The sequence below is a fragment of the Dryobates pubescens genome, chromosome 2 (genome assembly GCF_014839835.1).
Source record: "Dryobates pubescens isolate bDryPub1 chromosome 2, bDryPub1.pri, whole genome shotgun sequence".
In the NCBI taxonomy this organism is placed as follows: Eukaryota; Metazoa; Chordata; class Aves; order Piciformes; family Picidae; genus Dryobates; species Dryobates pubescens.
Genome location: NC_071613.1, coordinates 24,502,789 through 24,520,610, shown reverse-complemented (window position 1 = coordinate 24,520,610; position 17,822 = coordinate 24,502,789). Strand labels below are relative to the sequence as shown.

Genomic DNA, 17,822 nt, shown 5'->3' with positions numbered 1-17,822 from the left:
GAAAGAGCTTTCCCCACCAATGCTACAGGAATAAAACTACAAGAACACATCACATTGACCAAGAACAGTTGTGAGACCTTCTAGGGACATCACGTGGCAGCTCTGCCACTGAACCACCACAGCCTGACAGCAACAGGCACAGACACTCATCCAAGAAAACCAGTCTGAGGTTCCAGTGATTTGCTGGTGCTCTGCATCCTGCAAAGAATCGCTACTGCAGCATGAGACCCAGGCAACAAATTGTCCTGGGAAAAGGGGGGGGAAAAGAGGATTTTAAAGACAGTAGAATGTCTGAAAGGAGAAAACATGGGGGCAGCTGTGAAGTGTCAAACAGCTGCAAATGTCCTGCTGGTTTTACCAACATTAATTAGCCTGCTTAATCTTCAGAGCCATAATAATGCCCTTGCTAACATTAACCAGCTGCAGTGAATGAGCTGAGATCCTGAATAAGAGGAGAGAGGGGGCTAGAAGGAAGGCTGAGTGGAACAGGTAGAAAACTTCAACTCTAGAAATAAAACCTCTCCACAACTAGCATTTCACTATCCTTCCTCTTAACAAAGGCCCCTCACAGCCTGCAGTCTGAGGCTAGGGATGGCTAGGAAAAGTGACATTGTATCAATAAGGACAGGTTTGTCATGCCAGAGTGAAAAAAACTCTATTGTCCCCAGGAACAAAAGCAAAACTGTCTTTGTGCCTGGCCCAGAATGTAAGTTCTGGTCTCCTATATGCAAAACAAGCACTAACTTCACCAGGATGTTTTGACACAGTCATATCTCCTCATCCTCTGTTCTCTTCACCATTTAAAGAAACAGATCTTCCTTCCCTAAAAGTCATTCTATTGCACTGTAAAACAGAAATCAGCTTGGAAAAAGAGTAATCATAAATACTTGAAAACTAGGATCATGTCTTCCTTGTGCCAGCCTCGGATTTATTCAATTCTGACACCTAGTGGGCATCAGCACGAGTGGAGCACAAGTGGCCAGCCCAGCTCGCAAACAGCCTTAGCAGTAATGCTGATGCTCAGCATTAGCTCCATGAGGGATTGGCTCCATCCATAGCACAGCTGTGTCTCCTTAAACCCTCCCAAACCTCTGTGTTGAACTTGCACTTGCAGATGTACTGACAACTGAACATTTTGTGGTAGAATCAAGGCTGGAAAATGCTCAGGTCCTGATCCCAGCATCTCATTGCTCTGAATCAGGACACGGGCTTGGCAATTAAGTCCTATCCATCATTTCAGAGAGATCATCCAAGGGTCACTCTGGTTGGTCAATCACCTGAGATTAGGTTGCTGACAGTAAAGCGCAGGCCCGGAAATCACCACATTCCTTCAGGATGAGCAATAACCTTCTGTCTAACATAGACTAGGCTTCATCCAGCTTTCACTTAAGATGATCTCTGCCCTTTGAGAAATTTCATAGCATTATAGAATAGTTTGCATTGGAAGGGATCTTTAAAGGCCATGTAGTCCTATCCTCCTATAGTAAGCAGGGTCATCTCCAACTAGATCAGGTTGCTCAGAGCCCTGTCCAACCTGACCTGCAATATTTCCAGGGGTGGAGCATCCACCTCCTCTCTGGGCAATCCATGCCACTGTTTCACTACCCTCACTGTACAAACTTTAGTTCTTTCTATCCAATCCAAATCTCCCCTGTTGTAGTTTAATACCATCACACCTTGTCACAATAGACCCTGCTAAAAAGATTGTCCTCATCTTTCTTGGACCAGTTTCACATAGCACTGAACTCCTCTTAGTTGCTGGTAATTCCATCCATTCCCAGCTAGCCCAAAAGAGAGGGGCTGGGAAATAAAATGCCATAGCACTCTGGACCTCAAATACTGCCATGTTTCTCCAAGTGTTGACTGAAGGGCAAGAAGGGAACTGAGCCCAGATTTTCAGCCATACTACTATATAGAGTGTTGTCCTTCATCCACACCATGGGAATTCCTACTCAGACAGTCAGCAAGAAAAGCATCGGAGTGTACAGAAAAGAGAGAAGATGCATATAAAAGGACTGATTCTGCCATGAATGCAGGTTTTACCACTTTTTCATACAGAACAAAAACTCAGCAGTTTCCCTTCTTCCACAGAGACAAACTGCAGTGCTGGAGCTCTGTACAGGACACACTTTCTGTGCACAGAAATGGATCCCCTGACACTGCCCCAGCCACAGAAGGTAGCTGCAGTTGCTCTTACTCATTCCCTAAACTGTAGCAGGAGTCCAAATCAACATGAGTCCCTTTTCTCTTGATCCTACAGCTGCTACAGGTGCTCTGCATTGAATGGGGCACTGAAAAATGTTCTGTGGTTTTACCTTCTTCTGAGGCAAAGCTCAAAGGAATTGCCATGAAACCCCTGAATGGAGCAAGCCCCAGGATAATACCCCATGGCTTTGCTGTCTCCTTTCAGACATCACTCCTTTTTTTGTTGTCTCAGTTTACGAACAACCTCAAAGGGGAGAACTCCTACTCTGCACATTCCTTCCACCACAAGCATCTCTTTAGCAGTGCAGGGAAAGCTCCCTCCACCCTATCCCTTATGCTGCATGAATCTTCAGTCTCCAAGCAAAATCCAGCAACAAATCCAGTGGTCTCCTTTCATAAAATCTTCTCCTTCTCAGTGTACTTTGCTCTGCATCTAACTGTTCACAGCATTTCTCCTTTCCATGCTAAATGCAGAATGCCCATGTTACTGGTACAGCCTAGAAGAAAGATGGCATCTTGCCTAATAAATCCTTGTTTCTGACTTAGCAAAGCTACTCTAGTTAATAGCTTGGAGAGGAAGGCCATGGAGAACACAACATGCAGACAAACAATGAGACAAAGTATTTCACGGTGCAGGAGTACAAAAAGAGCTTGGTGACTCTATTGAGTTTACTCCCTCAGAGACAGGTAGTCTGGAAGCCTGTCAGTGATCTTGGAGGTTGGAAGTCCGTAAGTGTGAGGACGTGGCTGAATTTGAACAAAACCAGGACCCCAGCAGGATTTCAGGCTTCAATCACATCAAGGAGAGATTTGCTCTTGGATGCAGTTGTGGTATCTCAGACCAAAATCTCAGACATGGGAGTTGGAAGAGAACATCTGTAGCAACTATCATTGGTATGTTGGAGCAACAAGTGCTTGAGTCAGCAATCTGAGACCGTGAAAGACTTGAATAATGCAGACAAAGAAAATATTGCTCTCTAGTGCCAGACAAACATCTGCACAACAGATGCCATATCAGCTTCTAGGTGTGAAGATATTTGCATACATGCAGTAAAGAGCTTAAAGCACCTGTAATCCATTTTCCTGGAGGGAGGGGAACTTTAATTGTTCTATTTGCTTTTTGGAAGGCCAATCTACTCCAAAATCCCTGCAGTGACCAGGGACATAGTCAACTAAATCCCTTGCTCAGAGCCCCATCCAACCTGACCCAGAATGTTCCAGAGATGAAGCTTTGATCCCCTTTCTGGGCAATCTATGACAGTGTTTTACCACCCTCACCATAAAAAATGTCTTCCTTAGATCTATTTTAAATCTCTTCTCTTTTAGTTTATAGCCATCATTCGTTTCAGAAAGCAGCTAAACTGTCTCTTTCCACCAGCTTTTAAAATGAAGAGTCCTCGTTCTACCTAAAATCAGTGCAAAGGTGTGATGTCATCCCTATTAGGAAGAAGATGCTCAGCAAAAGTTATTCAACTACAACAGAGATTATGCAAGGATGCTGGAGATATACATTCACAACAAAGGAAGGGGTAATGTTCCCTATCCTGTTGACACAGAAAAAGCAAAACCACCATGAAAAAATAGCCCTTCCTCTGCTGGACCTTTACTGTACATCTTATCAGCACCTTTGGCTTCCCCTTCTACCCCCTGCTGTTGCTATGGGTAATCATTGAGGACTTCTCTGTCTATGTGTTGTCACGTTTATGAGATAGAAATTCCTATGAACCAGACTGCCTGGCTGCAATAAGTAAGGAAAATTACCTGAGAGTCAAACTGGGCGGGAGAATTGCTTTAGAGAGAAAAATCAGTTGATTTTGAAAGGCGAGACAGTTACATAACTGATACAGAGCCAAGGATCAATTTCCAGCTCCCATGACTGCCACTTACTGAGAAAGACAGCTGAGTACTAGGGAGTGCAGCAGCAAAACTGTGACAGGGATGGAAGTACATCTTAACACCCAGCTGATACTTCTTCCTAAAGAAGACAGCTTTGTTATGTCCTAATGTTTCAAAGATTTCTTTGGCACTAAATGGCACTGTTGTATTCCACAAGACATCCAACTATATGACTGTTTCTGTCTCAAGAAATTCACTTGTTATTCTGACCCAGTTTGCCATAAAGCCATCATGAGCATGGTATAAAAGACCTATCTGTGTTTCTAGTACTTGGACAACAGACACTTTCCCCAGAGGCCTCTTCCCTCCCATACCAGAGAATTGGAGCTGGAAAAAGGGAAGGCAAGACGTAGAGAAAGACACCTCTGTTCCCAGAACTGCAGACTCACCACCTGGTTTCTTTCCATTGCAACCAGAAACAGTGGAAAGCTATGCTTCACAGAAGGCTTGGTAGGAGGAAAACTATTCAGTTGGGATCTCAGTATCAGGTAACAGACAGGGAATCAAATTGCCCAAGCAGGTCAGCTGCAACAAGAGCCTTCCAGTCCGCGGTTTGATGAAGGGTTGGCTGCTCCATCAGGATTGAATCCCTGCTTCATAAGGGCTGTTCAGTCCTTATAACCTTGTTGATACAGGCACCTACGTGACCAGCCCAGCATATGAGAACCTTTGCTGTTATCCCAACACATAAAGGACACCCCTTCAGAACCTTCACTATGTACATGACAATTTCTGTAGGAACAGCTTCTGGTGCCTATTTATAGCCAATTTGCCTGTCTCCAGTGGGGTCACATCAGCACTGTTTGAATTAGGTGTGCACAAAAGCATAGCCCTAACCATAAACAAAAAGCAGAGTTGGTGTTAAAGCCAAACAAACAAGAACCCCCCCAAACGGCACAGTAATCTTTCCTTTGCCAAAGGTCTGAAGGGTGGGATCTGCTGCATGGAGTGGAGCGAAAGGAACAAAACTGAAAAGATCTGTTTACCACCTTAGTGGTCAAGTACATCAAAGCTAGATGGCTGGTGGGCTAAAAAGCTTTTGGGCATGTAGCAAGATGCCTTGTCTACAGCTGCTGCATCCCAGAGAAAAAGGAATAAAGTGTCTTTATTAGTCTGGATGAATCAATAATTAGCTACAAGCACTACAGAAAATTACAAGCAACCACAGAGCAATGTAGAACAAACAGATGGAATAATGATCCTTTAATTACATCATTATGAGATGGTACAACACATACTGGACACAGATTTGCTAGGTGCCTAAGACAGTACTCCCAGTGAGCTTCAACACATCAGAAGGCAGCTATCAACTGATTGATGGAACACAGGAACAGATTGCCCAAGAAGGCAATGGAAGCCCCGTCACTGGAGATGTTTGAGGTCAGGCTTGATAGGGCTCTGAGCAACCTGATCTAGTTAAAGATGTCCCTGATTACTGCATGGCATTGGACTGGATGACCTTTAAATGTCCCATCCAACACAATGCATTCTATGATTCTGTGAGAAGTGCAGGCAGTTACCATGAGCTCTCATCCAACGGTCATTTGATGCTGCAGCAGAAAATGAGTTTAGAGAAAGACTTTGTTACAGGACAGTATTTCATGAAAAAGAAATCGGAATCTTGATGGGGAGCCTGACGTCAGGTTCTTTCTTCCCGAGCTGTATCTTTGAGTCTTGATTCTTCTCATTCTCCGATCTACTTTAAAACAAAAACAAACCAAACAAAACCAAAAAAACAAACCACCACATGGAGAAATGTCATAGCTCAACATTTGTTTCATACTTCACAGAACTAACCACACATCCATGGCCTCAGAAAAAAAAAAAATAAATACGTATTCAGCTTCACTGAGCTGCTTATTAATTTGTTTAGCATGAGAATCACACCATGAGGAATCCGTAAAAGGAAACCTGCATATGCAAAACACTTCACATTTGCACAAATGTCATGTCAATTGCTAATTAGTATAAAAAAAAATAATCCCAACAAGCCAGACTGCCAGAAAAATTAACAACAGTGAAATATGTAACATGGGACACAAATCAACACATATTGTAAAGTCTCAAAAGCTGAGATTGTTGAGGCCACAAACTGATGTATGGTCTTCTGAGAAATGTGTCTGAATTAAGAGCTACAATATGCAGAAGAAATTTGAGATCTGTTTTTCTGAGGGCCATGTGACTACTTCCACAGCAATCTGTAGCCTACACTGTATCTTCAGCAAGTTTGATCACCATGGCAACTTGACATTTTTTCTGCAAGGCAATTTTGTTAGTAAAATTTTAGGGATAGATTTGTGCCAAAAAGCATTGACCACACCTGGTAATGACAGATATACCAACCCTCTGGGAACAGCTTGCCCAGAAGTGCCTGATTCCTGCACAGCTCTGGAGATGGGGAATGAAGGCCAAAGAACCTGGACTGACTGATACTGGGGATCAAGTGACAGGAGGAGATAGGAATGAGTGAAAACATAGGAAATTCCATCTCAATTTAAGGAAAAATCTTCCCCCTATAGCTCTTCAACACTGAACCTGGAGTTCAGAGAGAATGAAGTACCTGTATCTAAGGACAGTCAAAACTCAACTGCACAGCCTCATGAACCTGGTCATGTTTTGAGCCAGGGACGGGCTTTCAGAGATCCTTCCCCATCTCTGTGATTCTTTGGTAAGCTCATTTCTGGAGCTTGAAAGAGGCACATTAAGCAGTATGCCGGAAAACAGCTGAGAGCCCTTTCTTTTCTGTTCCTCCAGTGAAGTCCTGATGGTTTTCTCCAGGAATGAAATTAAGGGGCTTGCAATCAGGCCTTTCAATCAGACACAGTGAAGTCTAAGGAATCATCCAAGCTCTGTGACCTCCAGAAGCAGGAACAATTTCCTCAGTGCATCACTGAGTCTAATCCTTCAAAACAGATGCAGAAGAGGTGGACAAAGGGCAAGGCAAAAATCACTGCCATTTAGAATTGCAACAAGAAATTGTCACAGTCGTTCTCCTCTCTGCTGTAACACCTCCGCTTTATCCTTGCACCACGATCTGGCCCGAGCCTTGCCTTGGTCTGTTCCAATTTCAGTCTTTCACTTCTGAACAGATGAAGGCTTGCTATCACAGATACTAGGTGACAGCAAGAACTTATCTATCACAGATAGGCTCCAAGTCAGGAGGAACACAACTGCGGTCTGACATTTCCTCCATGTTGCCTAAGTGATAAATGGCTCTAGCTCTGGCTCTCAAAGCTGATCTGATACGGAGCTCATGCACTATGCAACAGATCCCATTCTGCAGGGATTTTCTTCCCCTCTGATGCTTCACATTTTCCCCCAGGAAGCAATAAGCTGCTTTCTGAGAGCTGTAGAAAGTGGGGTGGGTGAAAGGAGAGGGAAAAACAAAGGAATATATAAAGCTGTGAAAATACAAAACTGGAATTAAAATAAAGCATCTCCTTAATGAAGACACTGGGGATAAAAGCTCTTCTTTCCATTCCTCGGGAGGGTTGTGCACCCTGCTCTGTTATTGTTTTTATAGAAGACAGCCAAGCAAGCATCCATCTCACTCTGATGGGTTAGACCCTAGACTTCTGGGGTATGAGAAGAAGCCCAATGTTGCCAGTTACTCCTCCATTAAAAAAAAAAAAACAACCAATCCCTAAAATTCAGTATGCCAGTTTATTCACTTCTGCTTCTGCAAGGCTGCTAATCAGCTTGTAAGAACAGCCATCAACCACACCCCTGCCAGCAGCGAGCTGTGCCAGGTAAGAATTTGGCCAGAGAGTCACTGAAAGAAAAATGTAGAAATCTCTAGGAGGAAATCACAGCCCCTTGGCTTAATGCAGAAGGCATTCGATTAGTTGTTTAAACATTTCCCTTGCGTGATTTATGACAGTAAGAGAAAACCAGCATTCACAATCTACATGTGCATTGCAAGCAAAGGCAGGAGTTTTCTTAATTTTCCTGTCCAAGGAAATGAAGCATTGCTGGTGAGGCTCCAGATGTAAGTCATATGTTGGACTCCACCCCGCACAAAAAAGAAAACCTGCCTCAGGCAGTTGATTTTGGAAGAGCAGAGCGTGGGAGCCCTTTTCTTTTGTTTTCTGAGGTTAAAGGCATTAGGTGAGTTTGAGCCATTTTTCAGGCTCTTCTTTGCAGTTCAGAGCCACAAACACCATTAAGCAGATTTCAGCTTAATGGAATCCATAATTCCTTATACCTGCGCACACTCAAGCAGCCTTTCATATTGGTGTGTGCTAAACAGCGACCTTTCAGAGCAGGAGTCCCTCCTTCCCAAGAGGTTCAACAGGGAATCAACCACATCACTACCATGGCCTTTGCTGACACTGTGGCAACAGAAATATCTCCAGCAAGCTCTGCATGTACCTGGCAGGCCAAGCTAATGCCCTTAATTCTTGTTCCAGGCTAAGGTCGTTAAGCAGTGATCAGCTGTTGTACAGCAGCTGACTCCCCTGCTGTCACTCGCCCATGTGCCCAAGCTGTTTGTTGGAAAGCCTGGCATGCCATGTGAATTTTACAATCTCCCCTGCTCCAGAGATGCACTAGGAAATAAATCCAGAAAATCTGATTAGGACTTGTCACTGAAGTAAGCCCATTAATCATTGATGTGGTTCTTTCATATGCAGTTTGCCAACTCCTGCAGGCATCAGCAGACTGGTAGATCTGAAGGCTGCAGACTTGAAAAAGTTCTTCCTTATATAACAATTGCACTGATTTTTTTTCCTCCTGAATATTTAGCACATTCTGATAAATAAAAAAAGCTACAAAGCACCAGAGAGATAATTTAGCCCAGCTTCTTGCATAAAGTCAGGCGTAGGGAATTCAGGCATAGGATTCCCCTGAAATAATTTTTGTAGCCAAAAGATAAGAAGCTTTAGTTCAGAAAATGTAAAATCCAGCATGAAAAACTTTAGTGAGTTTTGCAGAAGTCAGTTACCCATACTGTTGAGTACATTTCATTTGAGCTACATTGAGCTACATTTCATTTCTTACCTGAACTTGTCTAGCTTTGCCTGTCAACAGCAGGTTGAGTAAGAGATGAAAGTCTTTTATTAAACTGCTGTTTCCCCAGCCTCCCCCAGAATATTCTCAACAAAGATAAGCTAGCTGAGATCCATCTCAAAGCCCAGCACATATTTCCCATGCCCCACCAAACACTGCCATCACAGTACAGATTGTAATAATGCCAGCCATCATCACACAGGTGCCAAAACACATGGGGGAAAAAGCCACGAGTAGCTTTCCCCGGCCTCAAATGCATAACTTAATTTGGGTACTTTTGGCTCCAAATTAGACCCACAAATGAAGCTCTGTGATTCTGAATGCAAGTTAAATTAAGAAGATTTCTCTTCAGACTTATTAAAATAAGTCAAAACAATTAAAAAACAAACAAGCAAACAAACCCACACCAACAAACAAACCAAAAAACAAACCACAAGGACTTCCAAGGGGGGTTGAATTTCTCTTTTAGTCTCTTAATCTATTTGTCTCCGCGATGTTCAAAATCTACAACACTGGTATGAAACCTAGGTCCATGAATCATACTTGCAACCCATCTTCAACTGTAAATAGAAAGTATTTAAACTCAAAATGCACAGGATTTCAGGAACTATACATTTTCCCCCATTTGTTCCACGTACTTGTCCAAGAAGATTTTACAGCTTGCTTCTGGTTAGGCATTAGACACAGGATCACAAAACATTTGTGATTACTGCTTAATGGGGGTAGCTCCTCTTGAAAGCCAATGAATTAATTCAAGATACCTGGCATTTTCCAAAAACAAAAAAGGGATGTCTTCCCATCTTGAGTACACAGATCTCCTTCCCCACAACTTTTCTAGAAAACTGTCTGAAGTACAACCTGAATTCATCCAGAGTTGGGACAGATTGGTTCTCAAGACAGCACTGGTCGGGCATTTACAAAATTTGCCTGACTCTTCTCTGGAACAGAAACTCAACCTTATACTACTCTTCAGTAAGCCTCAGTCTGTCCGCACCATTTCCTTGGTTTAAAGGTACCCAGAAGGACAGAGAGTGCACATCAGAATGCCACTGCAATATGCTTAAGGAAGTTCAAAGACATTTAGAAAAGCTAGAGATTCCTATAAGAGGAAAAGTAATGATTAAACCAGTCTATCGCCTTTACTGGCTCATGGATAAATGAAATAGCATGTGGGTTTAATGAAATTATATTTAAAACAAAGACCTGACCTCACAGAATGCCTGGATTTTCCTTTCATATCTAGTTTCTAGGAGAGTAGGGGGTATGTCTCCTTCAGCACATATAAGCTTGGATATGCTTATGAGTAACATGTGTTAGTTTTTGGTGAGTCATCAGTGCTAAATCACATCTAAAACTGTCTCCTCTCCAATGCACACACATGGAGCATTCAGTTCTGGCACACTCTACAGGGACAGGGAGCTGCTAATGATATGTACCCCAAGTGAGTGTACAAAACCTTTTCAATCACAAAGACACAGTGCTAAGCAATTTCCTCTTCCTTTCCCAACTACTTTAAAACTGTTTGGTGTGCCATACAGTGACCTTCATTCTGTGTTGCTAAAACTATTCTAAAATCACTTCCCTTTGGATTAACTCCATAAGATAGCAGGTAAAATATCAGCAGCAATTACAGCTGCTCCCACATTCTCATTAAGAGGGTTCCAAACATTTCTTTCACACCTTTTCTGCAACAAACTTTAGCCCAGGAGTAACTGCATCTTGGTTCTCCCAAGAACTAAGTTCATCTTTTGTTTGCTGAACTCTGCAGCCTCAAGGTTGCATTAGATTTGGCACACCAACATGGGCATTGCTCCAAGAGTTTGCAGTGTAGAGAGGCATAACAAGCCACGGGTTAGAGGAGAGCACCAGCACAAAGATGGTGGGTGATTTGCTGAAGGACTGGGGCACTCAACAACTCATCTGGATTTTTGCCAATACACAACCAGGGTGTGTTCTAGATCACACAGCCAAGTGATACAGCCATGCTATGGACAGACAGCTTGAATAAAGCCCAAAGTATCAATGAAGTGTTAGACAGAAACATGTCTCTGCCAGGAAAGAGAGGTGGAGGCAAAAAGGCAGAACTGTAGCTCAAGGCTTGAGCCTTAGGCTAAACTCAGGCCAGCAAACTTTTCTGGGTGCCATTCACACTACCTCCACATCAGGACTGTGCAAATATAGGGGATGAACTACTCAAGAGTGAGCAAAAGCCACCAGAGATTGCTACCCCATCACCACTTCATAATGGTGCTAATAGTGCTGCTTCTATCACTAAATTTCCCCATAAACAGCTCCTACAAATGCCTGAAGTAAAAAGGCTTTTAAAATGCTTGCAGCCAAGAACCACATTCCCAAAGAGGGTTTTTAACGTCAGCAGTACCCCCTTGACATAAAATCTGCAGATCTAGGGTGCATAAAACCTACAATTTCAATTGTACTCACCCAAACCTTATTATTCAATCTTGTCAGAGCTGAAATAGCTGGGTTTATACCAATCTCCACGGCTGCTGCCTCTTCCCCTTGAAGGGAAGGCTTCAGGAGCAAACACATCTTAAAAAAAGAACATGGAGACATACATTGAGTGTTGTGTGCTTTCAAACATGTTCATTTAGCATTCTGCACATCGAGACATCACCTGATTTATCAGGGCAGTGGGACTGGATGACCTCCAGAGGTCCCTTCCAACCCCCAGCATTTTATGATTCTGTGCACACAAGTATGGGTTGTTAGAGCACCAATCTGGCAATCCAGAAGATGTGTACACAGAGCATACAAACCTCAGCACTGCCCTACTTTGCAGCCTAATGGCCTCACTGCTTCTTCAATGGCACACCCTTCTGCAAAGGAAAGAGTAGCTGTCCATGGCATGAGCAATCTGCTGGTCTTCCCTATTTTCCCTCAGACAGATGACCTTCAGATGGTCCAAAGAGATGATCCAAAATATAAAGAGGAGAGTTGAGCACGGCAGAAATGGCTTACCTTCCTGGCGATTGCCCCCTCGCCTGTTGGGGTCCATTACTGGCAGATGCATCATCTGTAAATTAAAAATACTTATTGAAGAAGCTCAGCCATCAAGAAGTCCACTTCTCCTTCATTTCCTCAGGTACTCACTGAAGTAATTCCAAACTTCATTATCAATGTCTCTGAAAATAAGACTACTGCCAATGCAAAGCCCCTTGGCAGTCAGTCACAAGGTGTTCTTTAATTTTTGTTGTCAGTGATCTAGACAAGAGGATAGAGTGCAGTACGTCTGCAGGCAACACAAAGTTGGGTGGAAGTCTTGACCTACTTGCAGGTGGGGAGGCTCTGGATAGGCTGGATCAATGGGCCAAGGCCAGTGGTATGAGGGTCAACAAGGCCAAGTGCCAGGTCTCACACTTGGGTCACAACAACCCCACACAATGTTACAGGCTTGGGGAAGAGTGCCTGAAAAGTTGCCCAGCAGAAATAGACCTGGGAGTGTCAGCCAAGAGCCAGCTGAGTATGAGCCAGCAGTGTGCCCAGCAGCATCTCGAATTGTATCAAAAGCAGCGTGGCCAACATGACTAGGGAAGGGGTCATGCCTCTGTGCTCAGCACTGGTGAGGCTGCACCTCGAATACTGTGTTCAGTTTTGGGGCCCTCACTACAAGGACACTGAGGTGCTGGACCACATCTAAAGTAGGGTAGCAAAGGTGGTGAAGGGCTCAGAGCATAAGTCTTTTGATCAGCAGCTGAGGGAACCAGGATTGTATAGCCTGAAGAAAAGGAGGCTGAGGGGAGATCTTATTGCTCTCTACAACTAATTGAAAGGAGATTGCAGTGAAGTGGAGGTCAGTCTCTTCTTTCAATAACAAGTGATAAGACACATGGGATTTTGGCAGAGGCTGGGAAACAGCTTCAAGTTGCACCAGGGGAGGTTTAAGTTGGATATTAAGAAATATTTCTTCACCAAAAGGGTTGTCAAGCACTAGAAAAGGCTGCCCAGAGAATTGGTGGAGTCACCATCCCTGGAGATATTTAAAAAATATGTCAGTTCTGGTGCTGAGGGACACAGTATAGCACAGGGTTAATGGTTGGACTCAATGATCATGAAGGTTTTTTTCCAACCAGGACAATTATATGATTCTAAGACATTACTAAGGATGTCTGCAGTTGCAGGTAGGCTGTCAGGTCAACTTCTTTCATACTTCATACTTGACCTTCCTGTAGTGCAGATACAGCCAGGAGAGCAGCATTTGTCTGTTGCAGTCACACAGGACACCTCATTGACTCATTTATCCTAAGTTACTGCTTTAAAAGCTCTCTATACTCTTCTTTCGTTGGTATCTATGCAAGTGACATGATTCCAGCCTCAGCCAACCACAATTCTTTCTCCTGTCCAAATGCCACCAGCACTATGTGACCTACATCAACCACAGCTACACCACACCATCTCAGCCAGGCCGAGATCCCCTGAACAGAGTTGCAGTTCTATAGCAAAATCTACAGTGCACTTGGTGCATCTTTCTGCAGAAAAAAATACTTCCCTTTTCATGTGCAATAATTCCCTGTGGCATTTACTCCTTATTAAGATTGCAGAAAACACATTCCCCAGCAGGAATATTGGCAGCAGTACTGAATTTTAACTGATGGTTAAAGACGACTTGCAGGAAGATGTCTGCTTGTAAAAGCAAGTGTTTATACTAAGTGTGCCGTTAAACAAGAGTTATGCTTAACCCTCAGAGGACAAACTGAACATCCAAGACCACATTACGTATCCAAGTACTTCACATGCAGTCTTTCTGCTCTACAAATCAAGATGTGATGCGTTCACTAGCTAGCTCCAAAGAAAAATCCTGAACCCCTTTGTTGTTGTTGTTGTTAAATTAAAAATTACAAGGTAATTTGGCATTTCAAAACAGGAGAAGGTGACACAGAATCCCATTTGCTTCAAGTTATTCCTATAGTCACCTGCACTTTCTAAAGATAGAAGCTGTCCACATCCTCTGGCACTTTGCTTGTTCCCTGCATATGATCGTCAAGCACAACGCCCCCTACAGATCTGTGTTGTAAATGCAGGCACCCAGGTGCAAGAGTCAGTTCACAGAAAAAGAGGACAATGGCATGATTTGAAAACAGCCAGCAGGAATTCACAGGCTGGGCTGGCATTGAATCACACCTTAAAAGATCATATGAGAGCTCCAAAAGGGAGTACAAATCTCAGCAAAGCAAGTGTTCTTCAGCTACACTGTGATTACATGCTCAGCTGAGAGCTGGGTCTGGTAACAGGGCCAGTCATTGGTATTTGTTTCTGTTTAAGATGAACCAGTCACTGTTCTGCAGGCACATACACAATACATCAACAAGAAAAGAGCTGGTGGATGTGCCAGACTACTACAGAGATTCACACTCTCCCCAGGCATCCCTCGAGCAAGGTCAAACTTCTCAGCTGATGGAAAGTGAAGCATAACAGGAGACAGATGGGTTTCAAGCCACATTCAGTTTTCTCATCAAAAGCTCCAACTGCAACAGGAGTTGCAGTTCATACACACACACACCTGACTTCTCCTTAAAAGAGGGTGAGCAGAATATTTGCGCCCCCAGGCAGCAAAAATCAATTTTCTCCTTCCTTACCTCCTCGCTGCTCATCGATTCAGAACTGGATGTGCCATGATGGCACTGCACAGAGATGTTTGAGATCAGCTCACCAGAGACTTCCACAACACTTCTGCATAAAGCAGTTGGCTGTAAGAGATCAAAACAGAGCAAATGCCACAGAGCCACTTACTGTGCAAACCCTCCCATGGGAGTTTCTCTGAGAGAAGAGAATATGAATAGGGATTTTTTTTCTTCATTGTGAACTGAAAGTTGAAAATTGCTTTCAACCTCTCCTATAAGGACAGGCTGAGAGAGTTGGGGTTGTTCAGCCTGGAGAGTAGGCAGCTCCAGGGAAACCTTAATGTGGCCTTTCAGTACTTAATCAGGCCTATAAGAAAGATGGGGACAGTATTTCCAGCAGGGCCTGTTGCAACAGGACAGATGGCGATGGTATGAAACTAAAAGAGGGGAGATTTGGACTAGATAGAAGGAAGACTTATTTACCATGAGGGTGGTGAAACAGTCACAGGTTGCCCAGAGAGACGGTAGAAGCCCCATCCTTGGAAACACTCCCAGTCAGGTTGGATGGTGTCCTGAGCGATCTGACCTAGCTGAAGATGTCCCTGCTCACTGCATGAGGGTTGGACTGGATAACCTTTAAAATGTCCTTCTAACCCAAACTGTTTCTATGCTTAGCACTATCAGCACAGAGGGAATCTGCACTACACAGGAAGATAACCCTTAATATGGTGCCTAGATGCATGATAGACCAAAGTAGGTCGAACATCCATTTTTCTATTCTCTTATCTTAGAAAGGAAGCCATATCTTCCTCCCAGGATTTTGTCCCAGAGCACACAGACACTTTCACTGTATGCTGCTCTAAGCACACATCCTCTTTTCAGCTCACAGTAGTTCCCCACTGACCAGGCAGAAGAGTATCCTAGCACTGATCCTTTCCACCTAACACTCACTCCAACCTGCAGGTTATATTTGTCTGAGTTTGGCTCTGTTTTCAGAAAACCAGTGTTTCAGTATGGCCTGAGAACATCCTGCACAGAGCAGGGGGGTCACATTCACACCGGAGGCACTTACCACAAAAAGCCCAATTTTGAAGTCACATGTGGAAGGGTCTCTGCCTGAAGCTTTCGTGCACACAGTTTCACGAATGCTGAACTGCAGCTCTAGTCTATAGTCATCACTGTTCCATGTGTCAACCTGGTAAAAGCAAGGTCGACACAACACATGATTAGTGTCTGTCAGTTTTCTATGCCCACTACATGGCAGCCTTGCTTCTTTCCCCATTTCTATGCCCACTACATAGCAGCCTCGCTTCTTCCCCAAAGCAGAAGCAAGACATAAGGGCAGTATGGGTCAGTGGCCAATTTAGAGCAGTTTACTGTGTGTGAGAACAGCTCTTTATTGTGCACAGGAGTTGCACTCTTAGGCAGACTTGTGACAGCAACACAGAGCAGCTTTCTATTGTAGGATCCTCCCTGCTCTACAGGGTCACCTGAAGGGTCTATAGCTATCAAAGGCAGACAAGCATAGTACTACCCCTGCATGCTACCCCCTTTTCTGTGGGAACCATGTGCTAACAGCTCTGCTTTGGATATCCAGACTGCTGGGAAGTCTGTTGCAAATAGAAAACTTGGAAAGTAAATCACAGAACTGCAAGCAACTGAGTTAATGTAGTTTATAGAGTTGCTGCTTGTCAGCTGAGGTGCCTTAATAATCAGTGTGCACACAACATTGCAAGCTTCAGAAGGTTTGGTTGCTTTTGTTGACACATTAGGGCTTTCCCGCTTCCCACAGGCTAATCAATGTTTTAGCTCAAGATGGAAGGCTCCATAAAGCCCCCCAAAACCAGCACCCCACCCCCCAAGTAGATGAATCATCATGTCATTTATTCTTGCAGAAGACTCAATACATGCTATCTATAGAAACAGAGTGGTTCTGAGGATGTTCAGGAACATGGACAAGCTAACTTTAAATTAGGAAGATTTAACTCCATAACTGACTATAACTCCAACATAATTCTTAGCAATGCAAATTAAAACAGATACAGGTTTCTTGCCTGCATTTAGACACCAGCAGATTTAATCCAGAAATGGTGTGTAGAGACAGATACCTAACTACAGATTGGAGAAAGAATCCTGAATGAGTTTGTATTGCTATTTAGTTAGCAATGTGAACATTCAGATGAATGAAGTTTCTTTATGCCCAAAGCAAAACAGTTAGCTAGAGGGATTTGAAAAAAACAGTGGAGAACAAAACCTTACAAGACTTGCCTCAAAGTTTTCTGTTTTAGGGGTAGAAAATCTGAACTAAAGTGTTTTTAATTACAAACCAACATACGAGAATATTTGGGTTCCTAAATCCATAACTTCAGATAACGTCCCAAACCCGCCCTCTTCCAAGCAGCATCAGAAAACTCCAACTAAATCTGTGGTTCCAGGATTGAGAGAAGAAGAGTTTTCCATCACAGCAAAGCATATTTCGTGTAAAAGATCTCCACTGTCTGCTCACTTACTCTTGTGACATGGCTCGTGACAACACCGTACAGGTATGTGCCCCACGACTGAGAATTGATCCTCGCAATGGAAGCATTGAGAGCCTCTTCTGTGACAGGGAGTTCATAGTCGTACACTGGAAAGCCTGAGATGGAGGCACTTAGCTGCATTAGAAGCTCAGGGTGGTCTTGGGCTTTCCCTCCCAAAACCACCGTAAGAAAAAAGACATGGTTCCATTCTAAGCAACTTACCTGAACATGAGAAAACACTCAGTGTGAGGAAAAAAATCAAGATGCTCATAGTGTGACTTTCAAACTTGTCTGGTCTTTTCCAAGCAAGGCTTTCCAGTGCGTGTTCCTCTATCTTTATATAAACGCAGCCTTGAACCTACAACTGACCCTCCTGTGTGCATGTTCTGCTACTAACATTGCACTTTAAACAGAATTGATCCCAGAGTAAATATTTGCTGTCAGCTTTTCTCCATTTAGCAGTAGTTCCTGGACACAAGATGGGTCACCATGTCTTTTTTTCCCAGCACTGTGACTAAAAAGAGAGCACTGAATTGCTGATATCTCCACAGCCAAAGGCACCATCTAGTTCTTTTTCTCACTTTTAGCCATTTTATTTGTCCCTTTAAAACTGGTG

The 17,822-nt window shown here is 43.5% G+C and overlaps 1 protein-coding gene across 1 annotated transcript; it reads right to left on the bottom strand.

Moving 5' to 3' along the window:
- Positions 1–11,522: 11,522 nt before the first annotated feature.
- On the bottom strand, positions 11,523–17,542 carry SPP2 (secreted phosphoprotein 2). The gene is made up of 6 exons (XM_054168270.1): positions 17,429–17,542; positions 17,198–17,322; positions 15,760–15,882; positions 14,703–14,813; positions 12,088–12,142; positions 11,523–11,640 (listed from the first exon to the last, which is right to left on the bottom strand). The coding sequence occupies exons 1-6, from the start codon at positions 17,475–17,477 to the stop codon at positions 11,561–11,563; spliced, it is 543 nt and encodes a 180-aa protein (XP_054024245.1). The 5' UTR covers positions 17,478–17,542; the 3' UTR covers positions 11,523–11,560.
- Between the last annotated feature and the right edge of the window lie 280 nt (positions 17,543–17,822).